The sequence below is a fragment of the Euprymna scolopes genome, chromosome 3 (genome assembly GCF_053919585.1).
Source record: "Euprymna scolopes isolate OS-2025 chromosome 3, ASM5391958v1, whole genome shotgun sequence".
Taxonomy (NCBI): domain Eukaryota; kingdom Metazoa; phylum Mollusca; class Cephalopoda; order Sepiida; family Sepiolidae; genus Euprymna; species Euprymna scolopes.
Genome location: NC_136484.1, coordinates 76,474,770 through 76,493,467, shown reverse-complemented (window position 1 = coordinate 76,493,467; position 18,698 = coordinate 76,474,770). Strand labels below are relative to the sequence as shown.

General features: G+C 32.4%; 1 protein-coding gene across 2 annotated transcripts in view; it reads left to right on the top strand.

Annotated features, from left to right (window-relative positions):
• Positions 1–18,698, top strand: part of LOC145256353 (ATP-binding cassette sub-family C member 5-like) — a 327,323-nt gene that overhangs the window by 296,740 nt on the left and 11,885 nt on the right. For both annotated transcript variants that reach the window (XM_080115176.1, XM_080115185.1), the window contains exons 29-30: positions 2,080–2,158; positions 3,945–4,058. In XM_080115176.1, the coding sequence (XP_079971302.1) occupies positions 2,080–2,158; positions 3,945–4,058 (193 nt within the window). The remainder of the gene's footprint in view (positions 1–2,079; positions 2,159–3,944; positions 4,059–18,698) is intronic.

The following is an 18,698-nucleotide window of genomic DNA, read 5'->3' as shown; positions in this document are numbered from 1 at the left end:
GAATAAAAAAAAATAATGAAGTCTGCCTTGGGAAAGTTCGCTGCCTCTGATTGGTTGCCCGCTAATTCTCTTATTCAGGAATTAGATCATTCTAAACGAACATTGCACAGCGTCAATTTCAGTTAGTAGACACTTAATTTTCAATGTATAACGACAGCGAACGTATCGCCTACCCCTTTTAAGTAACTAATGACTGTTTAGCTTTTCTACTAAAACATACACAAACATACATTTACTACTAGATACAATACGTATCTTCTAGATTCTTCTTTCTTTCTGTCTTCCTTTCTGGTCGTCGTTGTTTCTTTTCTCATTCTGATCGCCTACAAACGGAGGATGATGTTTACACAATATATTTATGCCGGGGTTTGATGAATAATGTTCGTTTATTTCTTTTTATTTATAGATTCATACATTTACACATTCAATTTTTCTTCTTTACGCAGTCATTATATTCTTTTCGAACTTATGCATTTACTGAAGCGCACTGAAATAATAATTTGATTATTTAGAAACCCACAACAAACGTCAGGAGGGAATAATGTTTTGCAAATATTGCATACTTTCACCTAACAAATTAATAACAGATACCGTAAATCTTAAATTTAACTAGAATATACTTTTTGAAGATTATTGCGGTAAAATAACTGCATGGTGGATCCTGAAAATATATTCTAACAAAAAAACTCTTCTCTGCTACAAAAAACAAATACAATAGAAGAGGAAGATTTCACCAGCCAGGGCTACTTTTTCATCCTTGGTCTTGAAAACTTCTGTTTTTACTTATTATTTTACTAATGGACCATTTTTCGTCATTTTTTTTTTTTTTAAGTTATACTGATTTAGGCATGACACATAAGTACGTAATAATGTTTTTCCCTTAAATGCATTTTTTAGAATCCGCCAGTACCTGCAGATTATCCCCCCAACCAGCACTAATTGGCAGTAACCATTGATGCTGACAGTCACAGACAGTGGCTCCCACTAGCTACCACTGGAAAACAATGCCCGACAGTAGAAGCTAGATTATTTTATTTGGGCCACGGCCACCAGTGTCCACTATTTTCCAGGGACTGCAGTAGCTACCAACAACAATCTTAGTTCAATTTGTTTTCGAGGGGGTGGGGCTTTAACGATTCTATTCTAGATCTATGTCATGCTTCCACCGGGTAACACCGGGTAACGGGTCCTGCTAGTTGCTTAATAAATAAAAATTACGTTGTGATTATTTGTAGATAGACTATTGATACTTTATTTGAGGTTTTACATACAGTACAGTAAGAAGAGGGAACGAGACACATTTACTTGTTTTGTTCTACGAGCCCATATTAATTCGAGTGTTTGACTTTATTGTCTGTCGTGAACTAATCTATGATTCTCTTCTTTTTCTCTGTGACGTCATTCCTCATTCAGTTTCCACTTGTTTTCTCTATTCTCACGTTTAGTTGAGTTGGCCCTTAATGCTGTCAGACAGTTTGTTCTTGAATAAACGTACAACTAAACGAGAAACAACAATAATGGATTTTATTCTGGGCCTCGAAAATCAACAGACATGAGACCATTCCTCTAATTACCCGATCCCTGTTGATTTTTCGGCGGGAGTTTAGTTCTGTGACATTCTAGGAGGTCTAGCCTCCCAGGCTTTGCCTTCTTTCTTTGAGAAGGGATTAGTTTATTGCTAATCGCCTGAGGCGCCCTCACCAAGGAATGCCGACGAGACTGCCCAGGCACTTTTTGCAGGTCAGAGTGTCCCTTCTCTAGGGCGCTGACGTCTCAATCCCACTTTCCGACCCTTGTGTCACAGTTCTTGCAGTGGGAAAAAAATAAAAACCTCTAATCATTTAATACAAATCAACATTCCCGACACTCGGTATATGGCATTAGCGCTTGCTTTCACTGTGGCAACAAAATAATTTTTCGAGTATTCTGACCTTATTTAATTTTATGTGTGTTATAGTAACAACCGTTTTTCGTGTTATTATCTTGCATTTTACCGTTTTATAATACTCGAATACCGTTCTATTGATTAAAACAATATAACCGATTCTGTATTAACTACTAATTACCAATTAATTATAGATACAACTTGGATCCTTTCTCAAAATATACAGACGACGAATTGTGGCAGTCGCTCTCAAAAGTTCACATGAAAAACAAGGTAAGATGGACACATTTAATTTTCTCATTGCACGGCATATCAATATTTTTTGCGATCATTTAATACTTACAGACTTTCTTTCCTTAGAACAAAAACATAACAAAACTAAAAGCATAATTTTTAAATACGGAACACAATACAAAATGTAAGTGAATACACTATTGGGTAACGCCTGATAGGAACAACTTGTACTAAATATAATTTCAAATTTTCAGTATACACGCATGAATAATTCGGATTATGTATTAAATGTTGACTAATAGATCTCAACTTCTTCAGCAGAAAAACGTGACGCAGTGTGTGCTGCTTTATTGCCTTTGAAAATTACATTATCCTAGGCAGTACAGTAAATTGACTCAAACATTAGTATCCAATCCATATTTTCTTGTCGCTTTCACACTTTTTTTACCTACCCTATTTCCCTGTCCTACCAACTATCCAAGCTCCCTCTACTATAAACTTCCTAGGTATAAAACAAGATTGAATCCGTCCTTAGAGAGTGGAATCATCCTCTTAGTTGCTATTGCTCCCATATCTATTCTTATTCGTAGTGGTATTACGTATGATAATCCCATCTATGTGTAAAATAAAATCTATCAAGTTCACACTATTTACAAAATATACCCCTACAAGTTAAATTAATCTACAACTTACTTAATATTTGAAGAAATTAAGAAATTTAAGTATAACACTTTTACAGTAATATTAGATTTGTTCGAACATGTTTTTCTTCACATATACACATCCACATGTACGCACGCACGCACGTACGCACACACGCACGCATATACACAGCCTCATACACACACTCACATTCATGCGCATACGCACACCCGAGCTGTGACGTCACTTCCTTTTAAGTGAAAACCAGACATGCGCACCCAGAACATTACTCCAGTATAAAAGTCAACAAAACCTGTCAACTTCCCTTTTTCGTCCGGACCAGCGTCCGAGCTGCTTAGTCGACGAACCGACCGCGCGCCCTAACGTCACTTTCCCTGCTACTGAATGTGGGATAAGCGCACGTACACTTTATACGCTTTCTCTCTCCACGAACTGGATTGACTTTCTCACTCTATCTCCCCTTCGCTTTGGTCCATCAAAACAGACATGTGCGCGACGCTCTACTGAGCTTAACCCTCTCTTTCTACAGGCCAGCTTGCCACTTCGCGTTTCTCTATTGCATTCCCCTTTCCTTCCACGCGCGTAGTCGTCAACGGCTGAATGAACACGTGTACACCCAAGACTTTCATTTCTCAACAGAAAATAAACGACATGCTTATTTTATTCCAGCATTTGAGTTCTTTGTTTCCTTCATTCAATTCGTTTCATTATTTTTTTCTTGTAGCAAGTTTAGGGTATTTATATCCTGGTCCGCAACAGATTCGACATTAAATAGCTCGAAGACGGTGGACATGTCGTAAAACAAATTAAGCAAACCTCGAGAAGTACGTCTAATGTACCCAAAATAACATTGTTGAATTAAAGATATTTTGTGTGTGTGTGTGTGTGTGTGTGTGTGTGTGTGTGTGTGTGTGTGTGTGTGTGTGTGTGTGTGTGTGTGTGTGTGTGTGTGTGTTCCTTTTTTTATTGTTGTAAATATTAACGACAATACTTTACTTTTGCCTATTTCTTTTTTTCTTGATTAAACTGATTGCTGGGCGTTAAAGCACCTTAAATAAATTTTCTTAAAATTTTGTAAATATTAAAAAAAAACATTGGCGCTATTTAATGTTGTTATTATAAAGATACCTAAAACTGCATAATTATTTATTTATTTTTATAGATTTCGAATATGGAGACGGGCCTGGAATTTATGGTGGAACAAAATGGTGACAATTTATCTGTTGGTGAAAGACAACTTGTCTGTATGGCGAGGGCAATTCTGAGAAATAACAAAGTAAGTGTGACCCAGTGGTTAGGTTTGAAAAATTTAATATTTGAGATTTTGCCAATTTTTAATGATTCCCAAACAGCCAAAGCCGCTGTCTTATCAAAACTTCTTTGATAAGACAGCGGCTTTGGCTGTTTGGGACTCGGATGATTCTATTTGTAAAACATAGATTTTATAAACAACAATAACTGCATGTTATCTCAGAAAATCAAACATTTAATACGTTTCTGAATTTGTGAGATGGAGATTGATTATTCGTATTATTTGGATTCTTTGGACTACTATTTTCATCTAGAGAATTATTTTCACAACGTTTCGATCGATGTAACCTCCAACCTTCTTCAGGTATATTTTGTTGAACTCAGGAATCTTTCTCTCAAACTCGGAAATCTGCACGGAATTTTAAACGGAACCCTTTATTTAATCCAAGAAGTTAGCATGCTCTCGTTCCGTCAGCCATGACTGGGTAGAAGTCCTAAGTAATTCTACAATTATATGTGGAGTGTCACCTGCACTGAGGATTGAACTTTCAACCTCTAGAAGAGTGTAACTTTATAAACGAATTTTACCAAGTACTTTATCCACTACATCGTGGGTTGTTGTGTAGTGAAATATAAGATCAGTAGTCTTAAGAATCGAAATAATATGAATAAACATTTATGTTGATAAAATTATGAAATATTTGTGTATTTGTCTCTGTTGTTGACGAATACACAGACGAGGGTCAGAATAAAAAGATAAATTGGATAATGGTAAAGAAAAGGTTAAATTTATAGATATCCATGGGAGAAAGTATACATGAAACATGTCAGATGGTATAAATTTTTCCTCTCTCTTTGTATGTGTATGGCTTCCAGAGATACCACTTATGACGAAATATTTTCTTCGTTGTAATCTCTTTTTATCAGACTCGATAACACACGGACAAGACCTGGTCGACCGGACCAGTAGGTTACCTAATCTTATTCCCTGTAGGGGTTGATGTGTCGCCTAAGTGTTGAAGTCGACGAATGGTTTCTATGCTCTGGCGAAGGCTAAAGGTGGTTGAAGCCTCTTAGTTGATCGGTTCAAACTTTGGTACGTCGTATTTGCTCCAAAATCAGAATTCCATATCTATTTCAAAAGATCGGTGTAATGAAAATACATGGAACACAGAGAATAAAAAAAACCACAAGAATATTCTAACTATAAAAATAAGAATACATTATCAAAATTAGAATAATACAGTCATATAAGCACAATAATGTCCGTTGGAGATGCGGAGTTAATACTTTGTATTTCGACTGGCACTTTCTATTATTTCTCATTGTGATAATAAAATTGATCTCAGACAATTTTCTCAAAGGCAGGGTAATTTACGACAAAATATCTAGACTTTGATAATGTCTTCCCTGCTTGGGTCTTCTGTTTAGATATTTTGGCCTACTGAAAAAAATTTTCAAGCGTGATATTTTCCCATTGGTTCAACTCGTCCACTATTCATCCTCTCTCTCTCTCTCTCTCTCTCTCTCTCTCTCTCTCTCTCTCTCTCTCGCTCTCTCTCTCTCGCTCTCTCTCTCGCTCTCTCTCTCTCTCTCGCTCTCTCTCTCTTTCAGAGTTGGACGCATCTTCCTTTCATGTGATTATGACGCATGTTTCAACTTCTGTTTCATGTGTGTTTCAACTTTTACAAATTGCAGGTGTCGGCTGGCTTTCAAATTTTGGTTATTAACACGTTCGTCTATTAAAATAGCGGATTTTACATATCAACCTCATGGACTACCTCGCCACGCCAGAGATTTAATATTGTTAAAATATAAAAACAAAAGTTTTGTTCACGAAATCACAATTTACCTGTTCTAATACTAGAGACTTACAAGTTCTGTAGAAACTTAATTTTTTCAGGAAATTCGGTTTTTCCACGTCCACTCTCACCTTTTTTTGTCAATTACTCATATTCATATTCATATTCATGTTCATATTCATATTCATATTCATATTCATATTCATGTTCATATTCATATTCATATTTATATTCATGTTCATATTCATATTCATATTCATATTCATGTTGATGTTCATGTTCATATTCATATTCATATTCATGTTCATATTCATATTCATATTCATATTCATATTCATATTCATATCCATGTTCATGTTCATATTCATATTCATATTTATATTCATGTTCATATTCATATTCATGTTCATGTGCAAGTTCATATTCATATTCATGTTCATATTCATATTCATATTCATATTTATATTCATGTTCATATTCATATTCATGTTCATATTTATATTCATGTTCATATTCATATTCATGTTCATATTCATATTCATATTCATGTTCATATTCATATTCATATTCATGTTCAAGTTCATATTCATATTCATGTTCATATTCATATTCATATTCATATTTATATTCACGTTCATATTCATATTCATATTCATGTTCATATTCATGTTCATTTCATATTCATATTCATATTCATGTTCATATTCATATTCATGTTCATATTCATGTTCATGTTCATATTCATATTCATATTCATGTTCATGTTCATATTCATATTCATATTCATATTCATATTCATGTTCATATTCATATTCATATTCATATTCATGTTCATGTTCATGTTCATGTTTATATTCATGTTCATATTCATATTCATGTTCATATTCATATTCATATTCATATTCATATTTATATTCATATTCATATTCATGTTCATATTAATATTCATGTTCATATTCATATTCATGTTCATGTTCATGTTTATATTCATGTTCATATTCATATTCATGTTCATATTCCTATTCATGTTCATGTTCATGTTTATATTCATGTTCATATTCATATTCATGTTCATATTCATATTCATGTTCATATTCATATTTATATTCATATTCATATTCATGTTCATATTTATATTCATGTTCATATTCATATTCATGTTCATATTCATATTCATGTTCATGTTCATGTTTATATTGATGTTCATATTTATATTCATGTTCATATTCATATTCATGTTCATGTTCATGTTTATATTCATGTTCATATTCATATTCATGTTCATATTCATATTCATATTCATATTCATGTTCATGTTCATATTCATGTTCATGTTCATATTCATATTCATATTCATATTCATGTTCATGTTCATATTTATATTCATATTCATGTTCATATTTATATTCATATTCATGTTCATGTTCATGTTCATGTTCATGTTCATATTCATATTCATGTTCATGTTCATATTCATATTCATGTTCATATTCATATTCATATTCATGTTCATGTTCATGTTTATATTCATATTCATATTCATGTTCATGTTCATGTTCATGTTCATATTCATATTCATATTCATATTCATGTTCATGTTCATATTCATGTTGATATTCATATTCATATTCATGTTCATGTTCATATTCATGTTCATATTCATGTTCATGTTCATGTTCATGTTCATGTTCATATTCATATTCATATTCATATTCATGTTCATGTTCATATTCATGTTCATATTCATATTCATGTTCATATTCATATTCATGTTCATATTCATGTTCATCCTCATATTCATATTCATATTCATGTTCATGTTCATATTCATGTTCATATTCATATTCATATTCATATTCATGTTCATATTCATGTTCATATTCATATTCATATTCATATTCATGTTCATATTCATGTTCATATTCATATGCATGTTCATGTTCATATTCATGTTCATATTCATATTCATGTTCATATTCATGTTCATATTTATGTTCATGTTCATATTCATGTTCATATTCATATTCATATTCATATTCATATTCATATTTATATTCATATTCATATTCATATTCATATTCATATTCATGTTCATATTCATATTTATATTCATATTCATGTTCATGTTCATATTCATATTCATATTCATATTCATATTCATGTTCATGTTCATGTTCATATTCATATTCATATTCATGTTCATATTCATATTCATATTCATGTTCATGTTCATGTTCATGTTCATGTTCATATTCATATTCAGGTTCGTATTCATGTTCGTGTTCATGTTCATGTTCATATTCATATTCATATTCATATTCATATTCATGTTCATGTTCATGTTCATATTCATATTCATATTCATATTCATGTTCATGTTCATATTCATATTCATATTCATGTTCATATTCATATTCATATTCATGTTCATGTTCATGTTCATGTTCATATTCATATTCAGGTTCGTATTCATGTTCGTGTTCATATTCATGTTCATATTCATATTCATATTCATATTCATATTCATGTTTATGTTCATGTTCATATTCATATTCATATTCATGTTCATATTCATATTCATATTCATATTCATGTTCATGTTCATGTTCATATTCATATTCATATTCATATTCATATTCATGTTCATGTTCATGTTCATATTCATATTCATATTCATGTTCATATTCATATTCATGTTCATGTTCATGTTCATGTTCATGTTCATATTCATATTCAGGTTCGTATTCATGTTCGTGTTCATGTTCATGTTCATATTCATATTCATATTCATGTTCATGTTCATGTTCATATTCATGTTCATGTTCATGTTCATATTCATATTCATGTTCATGTTCATGTTCATGTTCATGTTCATGTTCATATTCATGTTCATATTCATATTCATATTCATGTTCATGTTCATATTCATGTTCATGTTCATATTCATATTCATATTCATATTCATGTTCATGTTCATGTTAATGTTCATGTTCATATTCATATTCATATTCATATTCATATTCATGTTCATATTCATGTTCATGTTCATATTCATGTTCATATTCATATTCATATTCATATTCATATTCATGTTCATGTTCATATTCATGTTCATGTTCATGTTCATGTTCATATTCATGTTCATATTCATGTTCATATTCATGTTCATATTCATATTCATATTTATATTCATATTCATATTCATATTTATATTCATATTCATGTTCATGTTCATATTCATATTCATGTTCATGTTCATATTCATATTCATGTTCATGTTCATATTCATATTCATATTCATATTTATATTCATATTCATGTTCATGTTCATGTTCATATTCATATTCATGTTCATGTTCATATTCATATTCATGTTCATGTTCATGTTCATATTCATATTCATATTCATATTCATGTTCATGTTCATATTCATGTTCATATTCATATTCATATTCATGTTCATGTTCATGTTCATGTTCATGTTCATGTTCATATTCATGTTCATATTCATGTTCATATTAATGTTCATATTCATATTCATATTCATATTCATGTTCATGTTCATGTTCATGTTCATATTCATGTTCATATTCATGTTCATATTCATGTTCATATTCATGTTCATATTTATATTCATATTCATATTCATATTTATATTCATATTCATGTTCATGTTCATATTCATATTCATGTTCATGTTCATATTCATATTCATGTTCATATTCATATTCATGTTCATATTCATGTTCATATTCATATTCATGTTCATATTCATGTTCATGTTCATGTTCATGTTCATATTCATGTTCATGTTCATGTTCATATTTATATTCATATTCATGTTCATATTCATATTCATGTTCATGTTCATGTTCATGTTCATGTTCATATTCATGTTCATGTTCATGTTCATGTTCATATTCATATTCATGTTCATGTTCATGTTCATGTTCATGTTCATGTTCATGTTCATGTTCATATTCATATTCATATTCATATTCATGTTCATTTTCATATTCATGTTCATGTTCATGTTCATGTTCATATTCATGTTCATGTTCATGTTCATATTCATGTTCATATTCATGTTCATGTTCATGTTCATGTTCATATTCATATTCATGTTCATGTTCATATTCATGTTCATGTTCATGTTCATGTTCATATTCATATTCATGTTCATATTCATGTTCATGTTCATGTTCATGTTCATGTTCATATTCATATTCATATTCATGTTCATGTTCATATTCATGATCATATTCATATTCATGTTCATATTCATATTCATGTTCATATTCATGTTCATGTTCATGTTCATGTTCATGTTCATGTTCATGTTCATATTCATGTTCATATTCATATTCATGTTCATGTTCATGTTCATGTTCATATTCATGTTCATATTCATATTCATATTCATGTTCATGTTCATGTTCATATTCATATTCATGTTCATGTTCATGTTCATGTTCATATTCATGTTCATGTTCATGTTCATATTCATATTCATATTCATATTCATATTTATATTCATATTCATGTTCATGTTCATATTCATATTCATGTTCATGTTCATGTTCATATTCATGTTCATATTCATATTCATATTCATGTTCATATTCATGTTCATGTTCATGTTCATGTTCATATTCATGTTCATGTTCATGTTCATATTCATGTTCATATTCATATTCATATTCATGTTCATATTCATGTTCATGTTCATGTTCATGTTCATATTCATATTCATATTCATGTTCATGTTCATGTTCATATTCATATTCATATTTATATTCATATTCATGTTCATGTTCATATTCATATTCATGTTCATGTTCATATTCATATTCATGTTCATATTCATATTCATGTTCATATTCATGTTCATATTCATATTCATGTTCATATTCATGTTCATGTTCATGTTCATGTTCATATTCATGTTCATGTTCATGTTCATATTTATATTCATATTCATGTTCATATTCATATTCATATTCATGTTCATGTTCATGTTCATGTTCATGTTCATATTCATATTCATGTTCATATTCATATTCATATTCATGTTCATATTCATATTCATATTCATATTCATATTCATATTCATGTTCATATTCATGTTCATATTCATATTCATGTTCATGTTCATGTTCATGTTCATGTTCATATTCATATTCATGTTCATGTTCATATTCATATTCATGTTCATATTCATATTCATATTCATGTTCATATTCATATTCATATTCATATTCATGTTCATGTTCATATCCATGTTCATATTCATATTCATGTTCATATTCATGTTCATATTCATATTCATGTTCATATTCATATTCATGTTTATATTCATGTTCATATTCATATTCATATTCATATTCATATTCATGTTCATGTTCATATTCATGTTCATGTTCATATTCATATTCATATTCATATTCATGTTCATATTCATGTTCATATTCATATTCATATTCATATTCATATTCATGTTCATATTCATGTTCCTATTCATATTCATGTTCATGTTTATATCCATGTTCATATTCATATTCATGTTCATATTCATGTTCATATTTATGTTCATGTTCATATTCATGTTCATATTCATATTCATATTCATATTCATATTTATATTCATATTCATATTCATATTCATGTTCATATTCATATTTATATTCATATTCATATTCATGTTCATATTCATATTCATATTCATGTTCATGTTCATATTCATATTCATATTCATATTCATGTTCATGTTTATATTCATGTTCATGTTCATATTCATATTCATGTTCATGTTCATGTTCATGTTCATATTCATATTCATATTCATGTTCATGTTCATGTTCATGTTCATATTCATATTCATGTTCATATTCATATTCATGTTCATATTCATGTTCATATTCATATTCATATTCATGTTCATATTCATATTCATATTCATATTCATATTCATATTCATGTTCATGTTCATATTCATGTTCATATTCATATTCATGTTCATATTCATGTTCATATTTATGTTCATGTTCATATTCATGTTCATATTCATATTCATATTCATATTCATATTCATGTTCATATTCATATTCATGTTCATATTCATATGCATATTCATGTTCATGTTCATGTTCATGTTCATATTCATATTCATGTTCATATTCATGTTCATGTTCATATTCATGTTCATGTTCATGTTCATATTCATATTCATATTCATGTTCATGTTCATGTTCATGTTCATATTCATATTCATATTCATGTTCATGTTCATGTTCATATTCATATTCATGTTCATATTCATATTCATATTCATATTCATGTTCATATTCATATTCATATTCATATTTATATTCATGTTCATATTCATGATCATATTCATGTGCATATTCATATTCATATTCATGTTCATATTCGTATTTATATGCATATTCATATTTATGTTCATATTCATATTTATACTCCTGAAAGAGAAAAGAAATTAAATTGTTAGAATCAATAAAACTGACAAAGTTCCAATATCAAAAGCATAATGTAAGTCTATCATACGCAACATTATAGTCTCTCGACAATTTTAGCAGGATGGTAGTAACAGGAATTCAACAACATAAATCATTTTTTTTTTCTCACAATATCCTTAAAAATTACATCTACCATCCTCTCAACTTTTTTTTAATTCACATTTCATTTTTGGTGGTTCAAATCCTTACCCTGGGGTTTCAAACTTCTCTTTCCTTGTTGACTCCATCTTCCTCTAGGTCACAGATCTTGACTCCAGTTCATGCATACTAAGCCCACTAAGGAAAGCGTCCCCAGATTGAATTTCCCCTTCATCTAGGCATCTACACATAAGTGTCTTAGGTCCAGTTAACGCATGCATGCGTTTTCTCAGCCCCTTCCTCACATACAGGATGACTACTACTGCTGCTTCTGAAATTGCTTACGAAACTATTTTGGGGGAAGCAAATTGAACTAATTTTTCTGGCCGGTTTGAGTAACTCGGTCATCTTATCAAAGTTACTCGGAGGAATCCCTTAATAACCTGGTCGACTCGTTCACATTAGTTTACACTAATTGAAGAAAAGCCCTCTCGTGGGTCTCATAATTAGGGGGGTGGATAAACTCTAAATATTCCAAAACCAATGGGTAATTCCACTATTGATAATGGAGGCACCACCATTATCGTCTTCGCAGGCTCCCTTTCACACACACACGTGACAATCTTCTATTGGAAACACATTTCATAGCCTCTTCACTCGTAATATTGGTGTTAATGTGCACCTTTTCTTGGAGAGTGTACACTTGGGAAACTAACAAATTTGCGCATTCCCTATTCTTGACAACTTCAAGTTTTGTGACATTTAATATAAACACACTTTTTTTGATTACAAATTCCTCCCTTCAATTTCTTTTTGATCGTTTCTACATCACCCTGTGACACTGTTCAAAATAGAACATTTGGAATTTTCTGTTTTGTCTGCAACGATCCTACTTCCTTCTATTGCAGCCTTATATTTTCCCAACCTCTAACGCTCACCTCTGTTCTAAGAAGTACAACAATTGAAGATATCACATAATCTCTGAATTTCCTTTGGCTACTTTCCTTCGAGCCTGGGACACCTTTTAGAGCTCGCATTTCAGTCAGCTCAACACTATTAGGCACCTTTACTTTGCTGATCTTTTTGAACGCTCTGTTCTCATGATGATGACTACTATGAGTACCACGTCTTCTGTTCATGCCTGCAACAACACGGGGGAATTTTGAAAAGAAATAAGATATGTTACGGTCACTTGCATTCCAAACTTCTTTGTCTTCATAGAATTAATGGAACGATTGTCATTTCTGGGAACAGGATATGAGTGTGGTTGGTAGGAGTCCTTAACGCCCTCCTCAGTTTCTTTATTTGGCTTAACTTGATGATGAATTACAAAAGATTTAACTTAGTATGTTTATAAATAAAACAAATTTTAAAAATTCTTTATTTATAAAATTGCTTTTAAAAGTGTTTGTACATCAGAAACAAACTGAGTGTTTATTGAGATGACTGGATTCCAACTTGAACATTTTTTTGGCCGACTTAAATGTCTTGATATTCTGTAAAACAACCAAACCAAACTGAGCTTTTTTTTTTTGTTGTTGTTTGTTTGTTTTTTTATTTGATTTTTACTCACGTTCACCCATTAATAAGGCATATCGCCATTGGACATAAAGAGCTACTATTTTCGGACCATGCCTTGGAAAGATTAACAAGATGTTGGTTTACGTTACATTTAAACTTCTGCATATCAATACTGTCAGGGAGGCAGGTAGCAGGAAGGGAATTCCTAAATCTAGCTGTTCGAGCGAAGAAACTATTATAGTAGGAAACTTTTTGGCATTTAGGGACCTCAACAGTGAAGAGGTGAGATTTTGTTGCAAAACGGGTCTGTTAGGGATATGTGCATTAAGGAGGCACAAGTGCAATGAGTTCATCAGAGCGCATTCCATTAAAATACTTGTAAAACAGGCAGAGAGATGCAACATTACAGTGATGGGAAAGGGTGTGAGCTTAGTTAACAAAGTGGGAAACAATTAGATTCAAAACTCTTTTTTGCAAACTATCCAAGAGGGAGAGGCTAGTGGTAGATGCACCAGCCCAGATGCATGGGCGAATGGTGGCCTTGTAGAGGTGCAGGATACTTTCAGATGTGAGTAGTCTTCTAGAAAGAACCCACCTTCTTTGCAGCAACCTTCGCAATGTCCTCAATGTATTTGTTCCAGTTTATATTAGTAATGAATGTTAGGCAGAGAAGTTTGAATGAAGAATTCCTAGGTAGGATGTTATTTGTCATATCGGTGGTTGGAGAGGCGTCTTGTAATTACTAAAGGAGAACAGCTTAGTTTAACTAGCATTAAATGTTACCATTTGTGGCTCCATTCCACTACGGTTGGAGGTCATTTTCTAACGATTCTGCCATTGTCTTAGATTTATGTACATCCACTCTTCTCTCGTGCATAGAGTGTTGTATCATCAGAAAATATACCCATCTCAGACATAATATTATCAGGGAGGTCGTTTATGAATATCAAGAATGATAATGATCCAAGGGTCGACCTCTGAAGTGCTCCCACATTAATGCTATGCTACTTGGATGTACGTCTATCAATGACAACCTGGGTCTCAGAAGGATGTAATATATGTAAGTATATGTCCAGTTATACCATACAATTTAATTTTCATTAGAAGCCCTTCGTACCAGACTTTGTCAAAGGTCTACAGCTTTGGCTTCACCAACCTTATCCAGTGCATGATATATGCATCCAGAGATGACTGTCAAAATATCTACAGTAGAACGACATTGCGTTAATCCATGATGTTTGTCAGAGAGAAGATTTGCTTTTGTGAGATGGTGAACTAGTGCTTGATTAAGTTTTAATATCAAATTTTTCCTTCTCCTAGATGGATGACCTGACGAGATCTATGGGTCCGACACATCGAGAAATGCACCTAGTTTCTGCACTAGATATTTCTGCATCCCTGCATGGATGAAAATATTTAAAGTTTTACTCTATTTTAAATAAATAGCCGTAGGATTAGAAATAGATTCCTCTCTAACATTTACAAGAATTCATGTATCTATTATGTATTGTGAGAGAACCAATTTATTTTAGTAATTAATTTGTTTTAAAATAAACGATATTATTAATAAGTACTTGGATATGTAAGAAAATACAAAGAAACGAAAGAAATGGTGGAATTAAATGTACATATAAAGGTTAGATACACAACAGATAGAGAGATGCACCCAACCCGGTATCCTTCAAACGACCCATGTTAGTCCAGCTCAAAAATCAGTGTCTTCATGTGAAATGAATTTGCGGTTGCAAAGATTACCATCTATCTGAGAGTAGTAAAAGAGGGGGGGGTCTGTTTTAAGAGCCAAATGTGTGCTTTAAACAGTTGACCGGTAGTTTTAATACTTCCCTTCTTGTATTTAATTGGAACAGTATATTTTCGATGTCTGCATTTATATTTTAAAATATACAAACTCATTTTCCAAAGGTGATGAATACTAGAAAATAGACGCTACTTCCAATTTCTCTATTGTTGTTAACTTAAACAAGATGACGCGCGAGACGGAAATCTGTGAAAACAGAGTTTCAAGAGAGCGGATAGCACGGTATATGGAAAAATGAATAAATAAATAAAATAAATAATAAAAAATAAAGTTTTTAGCAATATTAAAGTTGAAGACTAATTTAGACATTGTTAAAAATTGTTCCTAATGTAGGATAAGAATGGAGGAAAAATCTTCAAGTAAGATTCAAAATGATATTAGGATTTTATATTTAGTTTTAAAGCTGGGACTCTGTATCCTTGAGTCAAGAAAAGAGAAGACTATAAGGAGTATTTATTAATATAGTTTTAGGTAATAGCATCTATATTGATGTAATCTCAAATGAAACATATAAAATATAAATATTTATATCAGATAATTAGATATTACATATATAACAGGCCAATATAGAATTCAGATATTAAGTATCATACTTAAAGTTCTGTTCAGTTCTAATGTTTTAAAAAAATGCAAGTCCGCTTTACAATAAAATATGATAATATAATTTTGTATAAATATGGCGAACAGACTCGCCATTTTGTATTAATTTGGATGAGAAAAGTGGTTTGGAACTGGGGTTAAAACATACAGTATTAAGGCATTTCACCTAATATAAGTTCAAATATGTCTTCTCCCTTAAGGGAGAAAACACAGACAGGCTCCCTCACCACCACAGGTCCAACCAAGTCAAAAGGCACAAGATGGATAACAGATCACCTTATATACACATATATTTATGTAACCTACCGCTAGGAGCACACTCCTGAACCAGACAGAAAACTATAACACATTCAACAAAACACAATCAAATAAAAAAAATACAAACCTGACAAAGGGTGAAGAAAAATCTGCTTTCCAGGTCGGTAGTACTTCGTGAACAGTAACCTGAGATTCAGAAATTTTCTGTTTCTATGTCTATCCTTGTGGCCATGTCACTAGTGAGGGTGCTGGAGGTAAACGTTTCATCTAGGCTGACGTTATCTGCCTGATAGTCAGGAACTCGGACCTTGAATTAACCACTAAGGAGACTATCCTATCAGCAGGTTCAAAGTACTGGGGCTGCTCTATTGCCATTTGGTGAATGGATTCTGGACCATGCAGTAGTTTCTGGTGGGGCCTCTCGATGCCATACTAGTCGGTAATTGTTACGGCTTTACCTCATGTCCTGCAAAGAAAAGAATTCCTGTCTTTTTCTCTCTTACTTTCCCTCTCTATCCTGCTCTAACCAAGTCCGTTGACCTGTTCCACAAATCTCAAAACCTCAACATGAATTATATCCAGAAATAAAAACACGAATAAACCTAGAACCTCATCCTCCAATGTAGACCCCTACTACTATGTCTCCTTCTCCAACATCAGGGGTCTATGTTCCAGAGATTGAAACATAATTACAGGAGAAGAAATCAGACATATTCTTTCTAAGCGAAACTGGCATAGGGTCGACCACTTCCCTAGATGAGTTCATAATTAATCGATACTCTAACTTAACATCTCAATCTGACCCTCAAAATCGCATGGGCATGGAATATGTGCCTACATTAAAGATGGCTTTCTGTGTGGTAGGGATATCTCCAGAGAAGACCCTAATTGACCTTATATGTGCTTCCAGGTTTCACTTGCTTACACCACTGCATTTATATTTGCCCTCTATTGCCCTCACAACAGTGGGGTTACTATCTTGATGAGTATATCTGAGAAAATTGACCACATCCTATCTGCTCATCCTTCGGCTAACTTTCACATTTGCGGTGACTTCAATGTCCATAATGTGGAATGGCTGACCCACTCCAATAAGACAGATGATGAGGGGAGTTTCTGTCATGATTTTGCCATTGCCTATGACCTCACTTAAATTGTTCACGAACCCACCCATGTGCCCAATACTACCAGTCAGTATGAAAGCCTTCTAGATCTTTTTCTCACAACTTCTCCTGAGCTATGTTCATGTTCCGTTCTATCTCCTCTGGGATCCTCCGACCACTCTGTTGTATCAGTTAAGATAAAAATGAAATGTAATAAGTCTTCAGATGTACCTCTCCACCGTACTGTATATCGATACTCTATGGCTGACTGGGATAGCTTCCCAATATTCATATCTGATTTACCTCTGCATTCTATGTTTAAAAAGGATGTGTCCTCTATAGTATCAGACCTGACCGAATGGTTAATTGTAGGCATAGACCAATTCATACCATCCTAAGAATTCCAACAAACACCTAATAGCCAGCCATGGTTTTCCCCAGAATATGCTGCTGCCATCACGCACAGAAATCACTTTTTCCATAGCTATCAACGTAATAGATGCTCTGAGACTAAAGCTGTTTTATGGACTGCCAGCAACCACTGTAAGAGAGTAAAAAAAATGCGAGAGAACTATATGCTCAGTCTGTTAAATCCAAAGTAGCTGAGCAGTGGCTTGGTTCTCACCAGTTTGGGCAAATAGACAACAGGATCCTGAACATAAGCGTGCATTCCATCCCAACCATCAGTAATGAACCTGAGGTCATCTCGTCAGCATCAGACAACGCCAAACTATTTTCCAAGAACTTTGCAGCTAATATACGACGAAGGCCATCAACTCCCCGTATTTCCTCCTATAACAGACAACACGCTATGCAACATGCAAATATCCATGTGTGAGGTCTTCAAGCTAATCAAGAACCTTGATTCTAGTAAAGCAACTGGCCCTGATGGCATTCCAACTATAGTGTTGAAAAAGTTTCAACCAGAACTTGCCCCCATACTTACAA